The 15,673-nt window shown below is 50.4% G+C and overlaps 2 protein-coding genes across 6 annotated transcripts in view; one reads left to right on the forward strand and one right to left on the reverse strand.

The window, feature by feature from the left end:
- The window catches only part of NFRKB (nuclear factor related to kappaB binding protein), a 36,765-nt gene extending 33,058 nt beyond the window's left edge, over positions 1 to 3,707 (forward strand). For all 4 annotated transcript variants that reach the window (XM_060017669.1, XM_069540901.1, XM_060017670.1 and 1 more), the window contains 3 exons: positions 907 to 1,013; positions 1,776 to 1,911; positions 2,025 to 3,707. In XM_060017669.1, coding sequence (XP_059873652.1) covers positions 907 to 1,013; positions 1,776 to 1,911; positions 2,025 to 2,150 — 369 coding nt within the window. In that variant the 3' untranslated portion in view covers positions 2,151 to 3,707. The remainder of the gene's footprint in view (positions 1 to 906; positions 1,014 to 1,775; positions 1,912 to 2,024) is intronic.
- A 2,139-nt stretch (positions 3,708 to 5,846) lies between these two features.
- TMEM45B (transmembrane protein 45B) overlaps positions 5,847 to 15,673 on the reverse strand; it is a 30,768-nt gene continuing 20,941 nt past the window's right edge. The window contains exons 2-6 of one of the 2 annotated variants that reach the window (XM_060017672.1): positions 11,965 to 12,161; positions 9,577 to 9,783; positions 8,573 to 8,757; positions 7,932 to 8,077; positions 5,847 to 6,844 (exon numbers count right to left, since the gene is read on the reverse strand). In XM_060017672.1, coding sequence (XP_059873655.1) covers positions 6,733 to 6,844; positions 7,932 to 8,077; positions 8,573 to 8,757; positions 9,577 to 9,783; positions 11,965 to 12,145 — 831 coding nt within the window. In that variant the 5' untranslated portion in view covers positions 12,146 to 12,161 and the 3' untranslated portion in view covers positions 5,847 to 6,732. The remainder of the gene's footprint in view (positions 6,845 to 7,931; positions 8,078 to 8,572; positions 8,758 to 9,576; positions 9,784 to 11,964; positions 12,162 to 15,673) is intronic. The other variant, XM_060017673.1, reaches the window with a different exon arrangement.

Raw genomic sequence — 15,673 nt, forward strand, 5'->3', positions numbered from 1 at the left:
AGGGATTCTTAGGACGACAATACAACCCTAGTAGGTTCCCTTGGAGGCCCCATCTGGCCGTGTTCTCTTGCCCACTGACATCTTTCCGTGCTTTCTAAGGGGCTGCAGTTGAGCTCAGCTGTGGAGATCAGTGTGGTGCCCTGGTATACAGTTTTCCTCCTGAATGCCTGGCTTCTTTAGAACCAGCTTGCCTGTGGGAAATGTTGATTCCTTTTCTTTGCATCTTGTTAGCTGCCCCTCTTGAATCATTTTTTTAAAGTTGTATGTACACAGGATCCTACTGTATATAAATTTTATCATCAACCAAGGGTTAAAAACCAGGCAACCTACAAATGGGCTAGTGTAGTGGCCGAACCCCAGCCATCATGAAATCCCAAAGATACCAGGTCTTTCCAGCTCCTTTTTTCTTCCTCTGGGCCTTCTTATTAGCTGTGGGTTGGACTTGTCATGTGGTTGAGTTTATTGCTAGTGTTCGCTGACTAACCTCCCTTACCTCTGGGAGAAGCAGAGCACTCAGGGAATGTGTCCTGCTGTGTGCTCCCCAGCAGTGCGCCTGCTCGAGGGGAGCAGCAGTTATGCACCTGCTGTATTCACTCCTGAGTGCCTCTGTCCTTGCTCAGTTCCTCCACCTGGCTGTGTCCCCGGTGTTGGGGGTACGTGGATGAGTAAGACCCTCCCCTCTGGGAGCTCAGGCTCATACTGTGCCGAAGTGGACACACGCTTTCCTTGGTGGTTCAGGCACATGTCTTGCCCTGATGACGGCAGGTGCGTGCGGCTGCTCTGCTTCCTGAGGCAGGAGAGAGGAGGCTCATGGCAGCTGGGTGGCACTGGGTGATGTTGGGTGGCGCTGGGTGACGCTGCGTGGCGGTCTTTTCTTCCGTAAACCTAGTTGCTTTTTCTCTCTAGGGGAAGCTGCCTACGCGGATCACAGTTCCGCTCTCTGTCATTAGCCAGCCCATGAAGGGCAAGGGTGTGGTCACAGCCCCCATCATCAAAGGCAACCTTGGAGCCAAGTAAGTGCTGTGGAGGGTTGGGCGGGCGGCCGTGGGGGGACACCTAGACATGCAGGGGAAGGCGGCTGGTTTCCTGGGCTCCTCCGTTGTGCTCAGCAGTGAGTCTCGAGCACCCGCGTTGTTTTAGGTGCTGTGGGTACAGCAGTGATTAAAACAGACAGAAGTTGGTGCTGCTTTCAGGCTTATACTGTAGGGTGAGTGGGGAGAGGAATAGTGAGTTAAAGTACTGTGTGGCCGGTGACGTGCTCTAGGGAAAGCAAGGGGGAGGACACAGGCGGAGCTGGATGGGGGTGGTGGGCGTGACACAGCTGGGGGCAGTCCCCAGCATGGGCGTTAGGGAAGGCCTCGCCTCGATGTCTGAGCCCTGGGCTGGGATGTCTCAGAGGTGAGGGCCTCCTGGGGGCCTGGGCGTCTCGTGGCTCTGACTTAGATGGGGATGGAGGGCATGAGGAGATAAGTCTGCTGCTCTCAGGACGGCTGCCTTGGCAGGGCTGGGCTTCTGGTCAGGAGTGCACACCTGCTAGGGCCCCGTCCGTTACTCCTGCTGGTCGCGGAGCGGATACAGGGCCATTTCATCCAAAGCGCTGGGAGCCTTTGGCCTTGCTCTCTTCTCTGACACGGGAAGCATAGAAGCTGGAAGAAAGGTGGTCTCGGCAGCCGGTTTCCATTTCAGTCCAGGGTGCCGGGTTTTTCCGCTGGCCCCAGACCTGGCCTCATGCTGGCCCGGCCCGGCCATGCCTCACTCCTGCTTCCCCTCCGCAGCCTTGGCGGGCTGGGCCGCAACATCATCCTCACCACCATGCCAGCAGGCACGAAGCTCATTGCTGGCAACAAGCCGGTTAGTTTCCTCACCGCCCAGCAGTTGCAGCAGCTCCAGCAGCAGGGTCAGGCCACACAGGTGAGGTCCGGGCACCCGTTGCGCGTGTCGGGCTGCCCTCCTGCCCCGTGCTGCTCGTCCTCAGCTGATGGGCCACGGGCAGTCTGCCGACCAGACACTCTTTCTGCAAACAGGTGCGCATCCAGACTGTCCCCGCGTCCCACCTTCAACAAGGAACAGCTTCTGGTTCCTCCAAAGCCGTCTCCACGGTCGTCGTGACCACGGCCCCATCTCCTAAACAGGCACCTGAACAGCAGTGATTCTCAGGGAGGAAGACGGTGGCCGCAAAAGCCACACCCGGTCGGCTTTCTGGCTGAAAGGGAGGAGCGGGTGGTGCATCGCCCCCCCGGGCACGTCTGCCTGAGAAAGGCCAGCGGAGGGACCATGGCGGCCCGGCTGCTGCTCGGCGGGGAGTGCGCTGCGCCAGGTGCGCTGGGGTTCCGAGGTCTGTTCTGTCTGGTCCAGGAGAAGCTTCTCTGGTGGGGTCGTGTGAGCGCGCCGTGGCCACACAAGCCCAGCTGTCTCCTGGAGTGAGGCTCTGAGGATGGGCAGACGGCGAGAAGGTGTGCAGACGGCAGACGAGGCTCGTGCTGTGCGGGGTTTATTTAGCTCTGGTCTTCTCTGTGGCTGGTGGTTTAGTTAGGAGCTCTGTGTCCAGACGTTTTTATGTAACTTATTTTTTTAGAGAACATCTTGTACGTCCTTATCAAGTAGAAACCTGGGCTTAGCTCGCCCCCTCCCCCTCAACTGGTTATTTATTCTTTTGACCAGAACGAGAGAAGAGCAAGATTCTTAGTAAGTTGGAGGCTGACTTGATCTCTGCATGGTAACAGAGAGGCCGTGAGGTGGGGGAGAAACATGGGAAGTGAGGTCACGTGATCCCACCTGAAATGGGATTAGTCTGGCGGCCCCTCTTAAAGACGGGCTGTCAGGATCTTGACTGTGGTCCATACCGTCACCTGCAGACTTAGACCCCCTTATCGAGCGTGTCCCCACGCAAGTCCAGGGCCAGCGGACAGAGCAGGCAGACGCCAGCAGAGGTGCTGCTTTTGCAGCACAGGCTTTATTGCAGTTCAGAGATGATGCGTTTTGCTTTGTTCCGGAGCAAGAGTCAGCAAGCCATGCCCCTTGGGCTGGCTACCCAGTTTTGTAAATAAAGCTTTATTGAAACACAGCCCGTGCCCATTCATTTATGTACTGCCTATGGCTGCTTTCAGTTAGAAGGCAGAACTGAGTAGTTGTCATAGAGACCACACGGCCTCAAGCCTGAAATGTCACCTATTAAGTAGAACTTTGCTCGCTTCTGCTCCAGAGTAGAGGTGGGGAGAAGGGGTAGGGGGTGGGTGCAGCCACGAGGCGGCACCAGCCACAGAGGAGGTGGGTCTGGGTTTACAGTCGTTTGCTCCTGGCTGCTTCATGGTTCTCAGCCTCCATCGAGCTATAGGCAGAACTCAGAATATTTTAAAATGTAACTAAAAGCACTGATTATTGACAGTATGCCTCTTTCGTATTGGAGCAGGGGTTGGGTGGTGAAGCTTTTCTGTAACGACAGGACTTCCCTGTCTTTTTTGAAAGTATCCAGATTATTAAAAGTGTATCTCTAACTCATGGAAATTCAGTGATGATCTTTGATGGGGTCTCTGTGAGGAAGTGGAGTTGGAGGGCAAAGAATTGGAGTGGCCTCCTTTGGAGGGGTTGCTGGGTGGAAGCTGAGTGATCAGGCAAGTTGCAATGGTGCAGAGAAAGAGTGGCTCACTGGGTACACAGACATTTGATTCGTAAAGCAGTTCGGTAAAATAGACATGACCATCTGTGTTCTAACTGAGAAAATCCAAGCCTGAGTTGAAGTTAAAGAGAACCAAGCTGCGAGTGCAGTCTTTTAATTCAGGTGCCCTTTCTGCTGCCTTCCTGTGGGGACGTGGCTGTGATGTGTCCTGGTGAGACGTGGGGACCGTCCGGAGCCGGGAGTGGTAAGCCTGGATTATAAAGAGCAGAGGTGAATTGGCGGGGGTGAGATTGAGCTTTTGGTGGGTGGTAGAAGGCTGGCACAGAAATAAGATTGGTAATGGGGAGAGGCGGAGACTGCAGGGAAGGAAAGACTGGTTTTTGACCTGAGTGGAGGAGAGCACGTCTGCATGGCATTATTTCCTCGAGCACATGTCACGTGAAAAGCCCGTGTGCCGGTTTCCAAACGAGAAAGAGGTAGAAACTTGAGGGATCCTGGCTCTGGCATTTACTGCTGGTTAAAACAAATCCCTTTTGAATTTACTTAACAAATGATTTCATCGTTTGTTCAGCCTCAACCCTAAGCTCCACTTTTATTTGCTGAAGTCACTTGACTCTGCCTGTCTCCTGGGTGCCCGCAGATATTTACATCCTAGCCCGCGGGTCACTTTCAGGATGCCGGTGGCAAGTGTGACCCGGTGCTTCCTGCCCAGCCTGCCCTTGGGTCCCAGAGGATGGCACCCCCTGCTGGAGCTGCTTGGGTGACACCACCGGCATTTGCACCAGGCATGGTTCCTTGCGTGCAGACCTCAGGGGTCTTGTAGAGACATGGTAGCTGGTGGGTGTTTTGTGGGGAACCATTCCAGAAGAACCTGGTTCAGAGGCTCAGAGGCTGGTGAAATTATTCAGACCATGTATCTGAGACTAGATTTGGTGAATGGCATTGTGATCGGTTTGTACTTTGTCACCACGTCTGAGAATATTTATGCGGGTTGATCACTTCCATGAAGGTATACCAAACAGTGCTGTGTCAGGTGCATCAGAACAAACTGTAATTTTTGTATCTGACCGTCACACCTCAGCCCCTCACTGTCTAGAAAACGCTGCATTTCCTTAAAGTGTTCTGTCCCCTCCCCACTTTAAAAATCTAAAATGGAGGGTTTTCCTGGTGGCGCAGTGGTCGAGAGTCCGCCTGCCAATGCAGGGGACACGGGTTTGTGCCCCGGTCCGGGAGGATCCCACATGCCGTGGAGCAGCTGGGCCCATGAGCCATGGCCACTGGGCCTGTGCATCTGGAGCCTGTGCTCCGTGACGGGAGAGGCCACAGCAGCGAGAGGCCTGCGTACCACCAAAAAAAAAAAAAAAAAAAAAAAAAAAAATCTAAAATGGAGATCTTTACTGTGAAAGTAAACCTGCGACTGTGTTCCTTCTTCCCATCTCCAGTCCCTGAGGCAAGAACACGTTTTACATTAATGGCCAACAGTAGAACTTGCTGGATAGAACATGCTTCATTCAGGACTTGCTAAATGAACATTTGGGTTCCTACTCAGCAGGCAGGCCAAAGTGGGTCCTGAAAGGGGGCTCCCGGGTTCTCTTCTCAAAATTCAGTGTCTTCAGGTAGCTCATGCTTAATCCCTAAGATGTGGCTTCGACCCTGAGATGCTGGCTGACCGTGGGAGGTTGCCCTTCGTGTAAGTACAGCATTCCTTCCAAAGAGCATACGTGCTTCACACAGCCGATCCCTGCCATGTTGGTGTGAAGTAGCGAAGGGCATAGCGGGAGAGAAGCTGGCCTCTGAGTCCTACTTGAAGGCTGGCTTTAGGACTTCGTGGTTGTGTGGCCTTAGGCTGATCCGGTTCTCTGAAGAGCCCTGATGTTCTTGCAGTACAGGTGGTTGTGAGAGTCAAATGAGATAGAAAGCAGTTTAAGGTCTGGGAAATACTGTACAAATGAATGGCACTGTGGGTCCCTATGACCTTTCAGATTTGCCCTAACCCACTTTTATTAGTTTACAGAGCTTGATTAGCCGTCCGCGTTCTTTCGTACTCTCACTGTCTTTGTGCCTGGATTCTCTGTTCCTGGAATGTGCTTTTCTGTAGGGCACCCCCCAAACACACACCTTCTCCTCCCCTCCTTCGTTTCCCATGGTATCTGTACTTACCCCTTAGGGCACCAGTCACCGTGCACATAACTGCTTGTATCTCTCCCTTTAGACTGTGAATTCTTTGCTGGATACATATTTCGTTAATCCTTACAACCATTTCAGTGCTGGTGCAAAGCAGATGATTAATAAATATTTGTTGAACGAAACGTAAAGAAAAAAAAAGAACAGGTCCAGAACCAAGATTCGAGTATCAAGACTTTATGTCACTAGTTCAAGATTCACGTCCTTTGCAGGATTCTTATCTTTTGCTTTCAGCTATGTTGAAATTCAAGGCCTTCCATAACCTGACATTTTTCTCTCCACCTCATTATAGAGGTTTCCTGTCAGCACCCTCTTACTAGGGTACTTTTGAGAAGTCAGAATATCTGGGCTCCAGCTCTCAGCTGGACCACTCACTAGCTTCCTGATTTAACCAAAAAAATCACCTTTGGCCCAACTTCATCACTTGTCAACAGTGAGTGGTATTGCAGTACTCCGGAACGTTATGATTAGTTAGGAGATGCTTAGCAAGTCATGTTTAAAAATACCAAAGCTCGTGAATTATTTTACTTTAAAAAATACGGATTAGAATTATATCTCTAAAATAAAGGCTCTGTCATTCACCTTCTGATAAGAAAGTACCTGCCTTCTTGAGGGCAAAAGGGCTAAATTATCAAAAGCAGTAAATTCTGTTGGATTCATATTCTGAATTCACCCATGAGGTCACTTCCTGTTCTGAAACTTTCAGAGTCTGAGTTCTCTTCACACTGAGACACAAAGGCTGGCTTCGTTTTTCTCTACAAAGTATACCACAGCAGCAGAGACTTCAGTTGGTTAAATGAGCAGATGCAAACATACAGACCCTTGAGAGTGGATCACAGTGGGGATTTCAGTGAAGGAAGGGAGCTGCCCCACTGACCACCAGCTGTGCCCCCAGAGGACACTCCGTCCTCCGTTGGTGACCGATGGCCGCCCTAGTCCTCATCAGAGCCGCTCAGGAGGATCTTCTGGTAGGTGTGATCTGACTTCAGCTTGTGAATCCCAATGATTTCTCTGTCTCCAGGCCTCTTTACCCGTGTCAGGAAGCTGTAACGGGGAGACAATAATTGCAGATGGAGTGAGCCCCAGGTTGCCTTATTCCCTCACCCGAGGATGCGAAGGCGTCCGCTGGCCCTCAGAGCATGTTTTTTATGTCTCTGTCAAATACTGTGGTGACTCATCTGCATCTCCGATTTCTTAGACAGCGCTCTTCGGTGGTGAAAGGACTCACAGTCACTTAAAGGTCAGTGATGTAACTGAGACTCAACTTAGTTCCCCTGCCCCACAGTTTGTTGATTCACTGACCGGGCAGGAGAACTCAGAGAAACCATGGCCTGCTTTCCCTTCTGTTTGGTTTGTGTGGAACTCTCTCTGGGTGAACTCTCTCTCTTTGGGTGGGGAAATCAGGAAGGAGGAAAGAACAGAGGTGGCCCTGACGACACAGAACTAGCAGGACCGGGTGTGCAGTGGTTAAAGAGCTGGGCTCTGCCGTTTACCCCTTGGGTGAACTTGATCCAGTTAGTCTTTGGAAGCCTTGGTTTCCCCGTCTATAAACATCACGTGCATCCTTTATAAAGTGAGCATTAAGTGGGGTAATTTACACACTTTAAGTGCTGACCACAGTGCTGGGACACAGTCAGTGCCTAGGAATTACTAGCTACTCTGGTAACCTCGGGAGAGCGAGCGCTGTCGTGAGCGCTTGCTGCTGTGGTGTCTTACCTGACCGTCACATGTCCCTGGGAAGTAGGGCAAAACCAGGAATAAGGTGTTGGGCTCTGAATGAACCAGGGACACAGCAGGGACTGCGGTTCAGTACTGATGCCTAATGCAGAGTTTTTCCTTTCAAACTACGGACTTAAAATCCATCAGAACTGCGTTCGAAACCTGAGTCTGTGAGGTCGCCGTGACCAGACAGACGGTCCTTTAACTTCTCAGACTTCATCACCCTCACGTGCAGGCACAGAGTGCCTTGCACAGAGCTTGGCATATAGTTGGCCCTCATTAAGTGGTAGACATTAGCACTGCTTAGTTATGAAGGGTGGGGCGTGGAGGTAAAAAGGATGCAATGTAATACATTTCGGGGACGGGGCAGGTTAGGACAAACTTGGCAAAAGTCATCTTGTTTTGGACATACCAGTAAACCAGCGAGTAGCTGATGGCCACAATGCAGAGGGCGGCCAAGTAGTGCCAGCAGAAGCACATGGTGATGAACATGATGTTGGCGTCATCTTTCTGGTCCCATTCGGGTGCTCCAAAAAGCGGGAACAGCACGAACCCGATCTGGTGGATTATACAGAGAAGCCAACCTTGTCACTGGGTGGGCCTGAGAAGCCCCCTAGCCTCCTGTGGCTGCCAGAGTGTCTGTAGTTGCCCAGACAACTCCCATGCCTCTGTTAGCATTGAACAGCCTCTGCACAGGAAATTGCTCTGTTAGCTCTGGTTTTAGTGTAGCCTTACTTAAAATTTCAGGGCCCACATTTCAGATGAACAGTTTTAAGCAAGTAGAGGCTGTAAGTGGTGTCAGTAGGTCTGCTGGGAAGGGCAGGCAGGTAAATAAATCCTCAGCCTGCTCGCTACCTGTGCTCTGTTGATGACGCTTGTTTATGTGTCAGCAGGATATCGATGGCTAAAGTCACGTAGGTCAGGGGTGGGCGTGGGCAGAGAAGTGGCTTCTGACCCCCTTCGAGTGGTGTGTCAGTGCTGCATCTCCTGGATGCGCTCGGCGGGCCTGCTTTGTCCTTGCACCAGGTGAGGAGCATGGTTTTGAATAATTACCTGCCAGAACCAGGTGCCCTGAAGGATAACGAGGCTGGTACGGAAGAGTTCCAGCACGATGTTGTCCCGGAGGATCACTTCCAAGGTGAGGCTGACAGCCCCCGCGAACACGGCACACAGCAGGAGGGAGTGGATGTGCTGGTCCAGCGGTGGCCGGTGGTGGACATGGTGGTACAAGAGGAAGCCTGTGTGGAGCAGGGGATGCTGTCGGGCCCGCCCCCGCCCCAGGGGATCCGTTCCCAGCTTCAGCCTGAGTAGGAAGTGTCTGTCTGGCACTTAGGAAGTCAGTTTATGTGACAATCTAGGGCAACAAACCGATGCAGGTTATTGTGTGTATGTGTGTGTGTGTGTGTGTGTGTATGTGTTTGTGTGTAAGCGGGTATAAGCAGCAGAGGATGAATCTTAACATCTCTTTACCGAATTTGTGGTAGGTAGGGTTCAGTCCAGGATGGGAAGGTGAGATGTTGCTGATACGTGACCAGTTGTGTGTTTGTACTTGACATTCAGTTTTACCCTCATTCAACCTCTTTTCAGTTCTTTTTGAGGTTCAGAAATCAACGAGGGGTTGGATTACAACATGCTTTCTCTCATCCAGTTAAGATGAGTTGCGTTGGGAGATGTGTCCTAGCCACTGGGTGGGAGTCCGGACAGCGACAGCACAAGGTTGGGGTAGAGCACGGAGAACCTCTCCCCTAACCAGAGGGTCACCCCCTTGCGTGATGGCACCCCGCCAGTACTTCGTGCGGAGGTCGGGGCGGGGCGGGCGCTGGGCGGGCAGGGGGAGTTGGTGCTCTGCCAGCCAGAGCTCTGGCTAAAAGCCTCGTGCTTTCCTGTGCTGCTTTATGGAACGTGCCACCCGTACCGTCCAGAGCACACGATCAGGTCCTGTGTAGGATTCTGAAGCGCAGAGACTAGGTTTCTCTGGGGAAGATGATTACATTTGCAATATTTCTGATCTGCTGTGCTCCCGTCCCTCTAAGTCTCCGTCCACACCACCCAGTCACCTTCATTGGAAACTGCCACAGCCATGACCAGTCTGTCCAGCCCCAAGGGGATGTGGGTGATGAGGTAGGTCAGCATGTCCACGAGTCCCGAGACCCCAAAGAACAGGTACATGGTGCTGTGCTGCCAGTTCATGAGCTTTACCCAGTGGTCCTCGTGGGACAGGTGGAGGTGGGGCCCGTCTGGAACAAACTGCTCTGCCAGCATGCCTGCAGGGAAACGGGAGTGGAGGTTAGGGAGGGAAGAACAGCTCCAAGACAAATAGACGGCGAAGTGACCCCGAGTCATGGCGAAGGTGGCCCACGGCTCTGTGGACCTACTCTGCTGCCTCAGATGCAGCTGTTTCAGGATGAAATATGTATTTGCTGAGGAACCTGTGCAGACATGTTGCCTTTGTTGCCGTTCCTTTGGGGGAGGGGGGAGAAACGGCGATAGGAACGCAGCCACACAGGTCCCCAGGACATTGTCCAGCAGTTGAGATGACAGCAAGGCATTGCCTCTTAAGCGAGAGTGTGGCTGATGCATTCTCTGGGGGTCCCCTCTGCCAAGTGAGCCGTGAGATAAACCTGGAAAGGAACAATTAGGTGGAAAATGATAGAATGCCAGCGAGACACACTGCAGGTGAAGATAGCCGTGGCAGGCCCAGCGACTCCCGGGTGTGTGCTTTTCCTGCTCCCGGGGCGAGCTCGGAACTGAGGGTCCCTCCCATGGCGCTCGGCCTCTGTCCCAGACTCTGGGAGAACAAGGCCAAGACCACACCTTGGTGATCCTGGCCACCCTGTAGCTCAGGAGACGGGGCTGGCACACAGGTGAAGCAGTACCACAGGGCAGCTCTCACTTCTTGGGAGCAAAAGATTCGCCTTTTGCCTGGTGCCCAGAATGTTCTCGGAGCCTAGAATACGTCCTCTGTGACAACGTTCTGGACCGTTTCCCAAACATTTCTTTCTCAAGCCAGATCCCCACCTCCTCTTTTTTTTTTTTATTATTATTATTATTTATTTACTTATTTGGCTGCACCAGGCCTTCGCTGCGGCACGTGGGGTCTTCGTTGCCACGTGCGGGCTCTTGGTTGCGGCATGTGGGATCTAGTTCCCCGACCAGGGGTCAGATGCAGACCCCGTGCGTTGGGAGTGCAGAGCCTTAACCACTGGACCACGAGGGAAGTCCCCAGCCCCTTTCTGAATTCATGTACAAAGGATGAAGGTGCTGGTGGAAGCAACCCAGGAAAAGGACGTCCCAGTGACAGGCGAGCAGAAGGCCTCCGAGAGCAGGGACTGTGTCTGTTCCCCCCACCCCACCCCCCCGGCACCCAGACAGCGAGTTCCTGGCACGTGGCAGAGGCCCCAAGAGACCGTTCTTGGGTGAGGATTATTTTCACATAGCAAGGAGGCTAAATATCATTTTTCTAGCTTTTCTAAGGCCAAGTTGATGCTGTCCTTTACCGTTTAAGCCACACGGGCCCTATCACTTCGCAGCTTCATAGAGACGACAAAGCCTTTCCGATGCCTGGGTGACTGGTGAAGGGGACATTCAGCTAGACTGTGACCTTTGCTCACTCCACGGGGAGCTACTGCCCTTGCTTCCGTTCCTTGGAGAAACTGTAGGCCAAAGGGGACAGGTGGCAGAATGTAGCTGCAGGGTGAGCTCCCTCCTCACTCACGTGATGGGCTGGTCCTGACAAGGAATTCTGTCTGCTCTTGACACCGCGTGTTGTTCCTCGAGGGCCACCAGTGGGCTGGATGGCTGTCAGGTGACCATGGGAGTGGGTGGGTTTGTTGGAATGGGGCGCAGTGAAGGAAGGTTCCCCTCAGGCAGCTGTCTGTTGGCTTTTCTCTGCCTCTCTGACTAGCCTTCCAGCATGAATCCCCATCTCTAAGCACTTGAGATTTGGGGATGGAGGGTACGAGTTGGGTGTTAACCACTCGTGAGATTCTAGTGGAGGGAGAGAGCTGGGGGGAAAAAAGATGACTTTTCTAAAACTAAGCTCCGTTTAGTACCTTCTCATAACTCACGTACATGAGCTTAACTCTAATTTGTTCTTATTTTCTCTTTTTCTGTTTTGTCTTTTTCATAAAGTATGTCTTCTATTTCTACAATTTATGCCTGTGTTCCTACAAATTATACCTGTATCCTCCTAGGGCAAAGAATGCTGCAGTCTATGTGGTAGTTTTTCATAGTGTGAAACTTAGAACTGTGATGTAGGGTGCTATTAAACTGTCAGTGTTACTAAGCTTGGTACACAATAGATGCTATGGTGAAATATTTAGTGCCCCAAATTCTTACGTTATCCCTGCCAGTGGAGACATCCATTTTCCACAGGGTCCAGGAAGTGGGTGACGGGTTCTGGGTATGACAAGGAGATCCCTGGGCCAAATGACCCCCTTCCTTACCGATGACTGAAAATAGAGTTCTGATGGCGGCCTCAGTGACCTCCAGACGCTGATAGTGGTGAGTCAGTCGGCTGCTCTTCCCCTTTTGGTGAAAGTACTTCAGTGGGTACTTCACTGACCACCACAGTCCAACTATCAAGAAGAAGCTCCCTGGGAGAGCATGGCCCTTGAAATTTGCCATCGGGGTCCCAGGATACCTAAACAATAAAGGGACAGCTGTTAGGTGGCTGAATGGGGAAGACATAAATGGATAATTTGGCAGGAAACACGATCCATGACTGGGGATTCCGAGCTGTAAGCCATATTGAGAAGGAGCCCCTTATTCTCAGAGAATAAGCCTGTGTTACGTCATTGAAGTCTTGTCCGCTCAGTGAGTTACAAGCCCAGGAGAATACCACTGGCCCTGAGGCTTTAGAAACGTGGGTAAAATAGGAGGGAGGAGAAGGAGGATGGGTAAATACTTCCTGATCTTAGAGTAGAAAAGCCTTTCTAAACATAGAGGTAAAGGAGGGAACTAGAAAAGAGAAAGTCATCTGCATAAGCATTTTACATATAAAACACATTAAAAGGCACACCATTTGGGAAAACGTTTGCAATAGCTGTGATAAATGGATATTCCACTACAGAGCCTTTACAAGTTAATAAGAAAAAGACCGTACAAGAATGGGCAGAAGACACAAACCACATAATTCACAAAATAACACAAATTGATAATAAATCTCACTGTAAAGATAATGCAAATGAAAAAATATTTTTCACCTAATTTGAAAAATTGAGGGTTTTCATGCAGCCCTCTAAGTATAAATGAATACGGTCTTTCAAATTTGGTAAAATGACAGGCTGTTCAGCCAGAGATGTGTGGAGAACTTGTATCAGCCCTTCCATGACTCATTTCTAGGGTTTTCCCTGTTGAATTCCTGGTTGGTCTGCTGCTCACCCCAGCTGTGCATTTCCCCTGCTCATTCCCGTGTGTTCATTTCCATGCTTAGCTTGTGAAGCCAAGCGTTTCTGACCCCCCATCGCTGCCCTGAGCTGTGTCTGTTTCCTGGCAGCTGAGCAACTTGTTTTCATGGCCAGTACCAGCATATTTAAAAGTCATTGAGTGAGGGGGGACTCTTGTTATGGTGTGGCCACAAAACCCACAGCCTTCCACAGTTTAGCTGAACTACTCCATAATATTGCCGCCTCAGCATCCTTTTGTGCGGCCAGTGGCCTGGAGGGGCCTTGAACTGACACCGGCCCCTCCTCTGAGCATGCTCCTGAAACAGCTGCAGAGTCACAGTGGTAAACAGTCTCTTCCACGTCCCAGGGACTTCCCCCTGGTGTACTCTTTGGATGAGCCCCCCTGTGAAACTTACGAGAACCCTGGTCTTTTTGGTTTGAATGGTGCAGTCTGGTTTTTCTGGGAACCCTGAAGCACTCCATCTGTGGACCTTAATAAGGGTGTATGTCCCAGTCTGGCCTCCCTCTGCCTGCACCCTGCCTTGACCTCCCACCCTGTACTCCTCCAGGGCTGTGAGTAGTCAGCTTCTCTATTTCGGTTCTCTTGTGGGCTTTTGTCGGACTGAGGCTCACGATGCGGCATCCAACATTCCAGGACCCTTATTTAACAAGTAATTTAACAGTCACCACAGCTCAATTTGTTGTCTACCTTTGGTCAATTTCCAGTTCCCTGCAATTGTTGGTTTTGATAATTTTGTCTAGTGCTGTGCTTATATTTTTGCGGGGGGCGGGGTGGGTGTTTTGCAGAAAGGAACTGCCTGTCTCTTTATGCTGCCGTAACTGGAAGGCCTTCTCATTCTTTTTTAATCCTCTACTGAAAAACATTAAAAAAAAAAAAGCTCCACTTTTCATTTAATGTTTAACACAGGTCCCTTTCCAGGTCAAGCCTGTTACACTCCTTTGTTTTCCTAGTCAGAAGTGCAGAAAAACCAGCTTTACAAATCCTCCCTGCCCTTCCGTATTTTTCTGAGAGGCAGAACCCCAAATGGAGGCACAGTCCTTGTCTGCTTGTGTGGCGTCCGTACCAATTTGTCAAGCCTCGCCCTTGCCTTTTACCTGGTTTAAAATTCATGCCAGTGGATCGTAGGGCCTGCAGCGTGTCTGAAGAAACTCCTTTTAACTTTCTGGAAGGCTGAGGACGTTGATTTGATGGGGAAGAGGAGCAGGGGAGGTAGATTTCTTCCATTAACAAATTAAGAGGTTATTAGATTAGCTACATTATAGAACGTCTAGAGAGAGAGGACGGGTCCAGTTTTAAAAAGGGAACAAGAGAGTAACTTCAAACAGAACAATAAAAATTTAGACTTCCAATAATTTGGATAATACCATTCAGATAAAGTCCCTGAGAAGTCTAGCTTAAAAAATAATTAAAAATATTAAATAAGGAAGCAAACATTTAAGGGGTGAGTGCCCTTGAATACACAGAATGGTGTGGCCATTGCACAGTAAAATACGTCGATCTACAGAAAAGCCACAGATAGGAAAACATAAGAAAGTGCTTCCACAAAGACAAATTCCCTTATTTTTAATATGTTTACTCTCTTTTAATATTACATGAGATGGAATGGGAGTATGAAGGGAGGATTAAATGTTTTGAGGGGTAGCAGCTTTGAGTTAAAGCTGGAAACCGAGAAGGCTAGAGGTTTAGGCAACTTTTCATTTCACGTCTGGGGAGATCACTGGAGAAGGAACATTGTCTGAGTAAGGTTTCACCAGCTTTCCTTGTACTCCTAGTTTTTAACCATTTTCCGCAGTCTGCATTCCCTTTTTTTCATTTAAAGTAATTGAAATGGAAGACAAGGTAGAAGGTGTCAGAGAAAAAGGAGGTGAGAATGGGGAAGAGTGGGGAGCACGGAAAGAGGAGGGAGGGAGAATTGTAGGAGTTGGGGGTGATGGTGCAGAGGAGAGGAGAAACCGTGGTCGGTGCCATTTGCCTGTAGTTAAAAGTAAAACGATGTGGTGCCTTTTCTTTTTTAATAAATCCAACATTTCCCCCTATTTTAGATGGGGAAAGTAGGAACTGTGAAGGAAAGGGTGTATGTAGATGAGTGACAGGATCAGAAAAAGGAGCAAGAAAAGAGAATTTTGTTCCTCATGTGCTTCGTCTTTGCAACCTCCAAAATTAGCAGGATCGAGGGCTTCGCATTCATGGCAGGGGAAGAGTTAAAGCCAATTTCCTCAAATTCGTGAGGACAGGATACAGATACATAGACTACCAACTACACAGCCTGGATCTCTGCTTAGTTCCAGTTGACTTACGTTATCTTCACCGTGGAATGTTACGTAACCAGTAACAAGAATGAATTAGCACTATACCTGCTGTTCCGGGAGGTTTTGCACGAGTTACTGTTGGGGGAGACATGAAAGGTGGAAAAGACTGCTTATAATGCGACCCTGTTTTGTGCAGCAGTGAACGTTCCACATATCTGTATACACATGTACAGGTGTATGATTTGCATGAACGGGGAAAGCAGTGTGGAAGATAATTCGAGGGTATTTCGTGTTCATTGAGCATTTCTGGCTCTGTCTTCTAGGCATGTGGTATGGTTGCACTTTCTGGCCCCCTTGCGGTTGGGTGGGGTCTTGTGAGTTGTGAGCGTAGGTGACGTGTTACTTCTGGGCTGACATGTATAATTGCCAGTTCAAGACCCTCAGAACAGTCACCTCTCCCTCATCACTATCAGTATTCATGATGGTAGCTCCTCCG

The sequence above is a fragment of the Delphinus delphis genome, chromosome 8 (assembly GCF_949987515.2).
Source record: "Delphinus delphis chromosome 8, mDelDel1.2, whole genome shotgun sequence".
In the NCBI taxonomy this organism is placed as follows: Eukaryota; Metazoa; Chordata; class Mammalia; order Artiodactyla; family Delphinidae; genus Delphinus; species Delphinus delphis.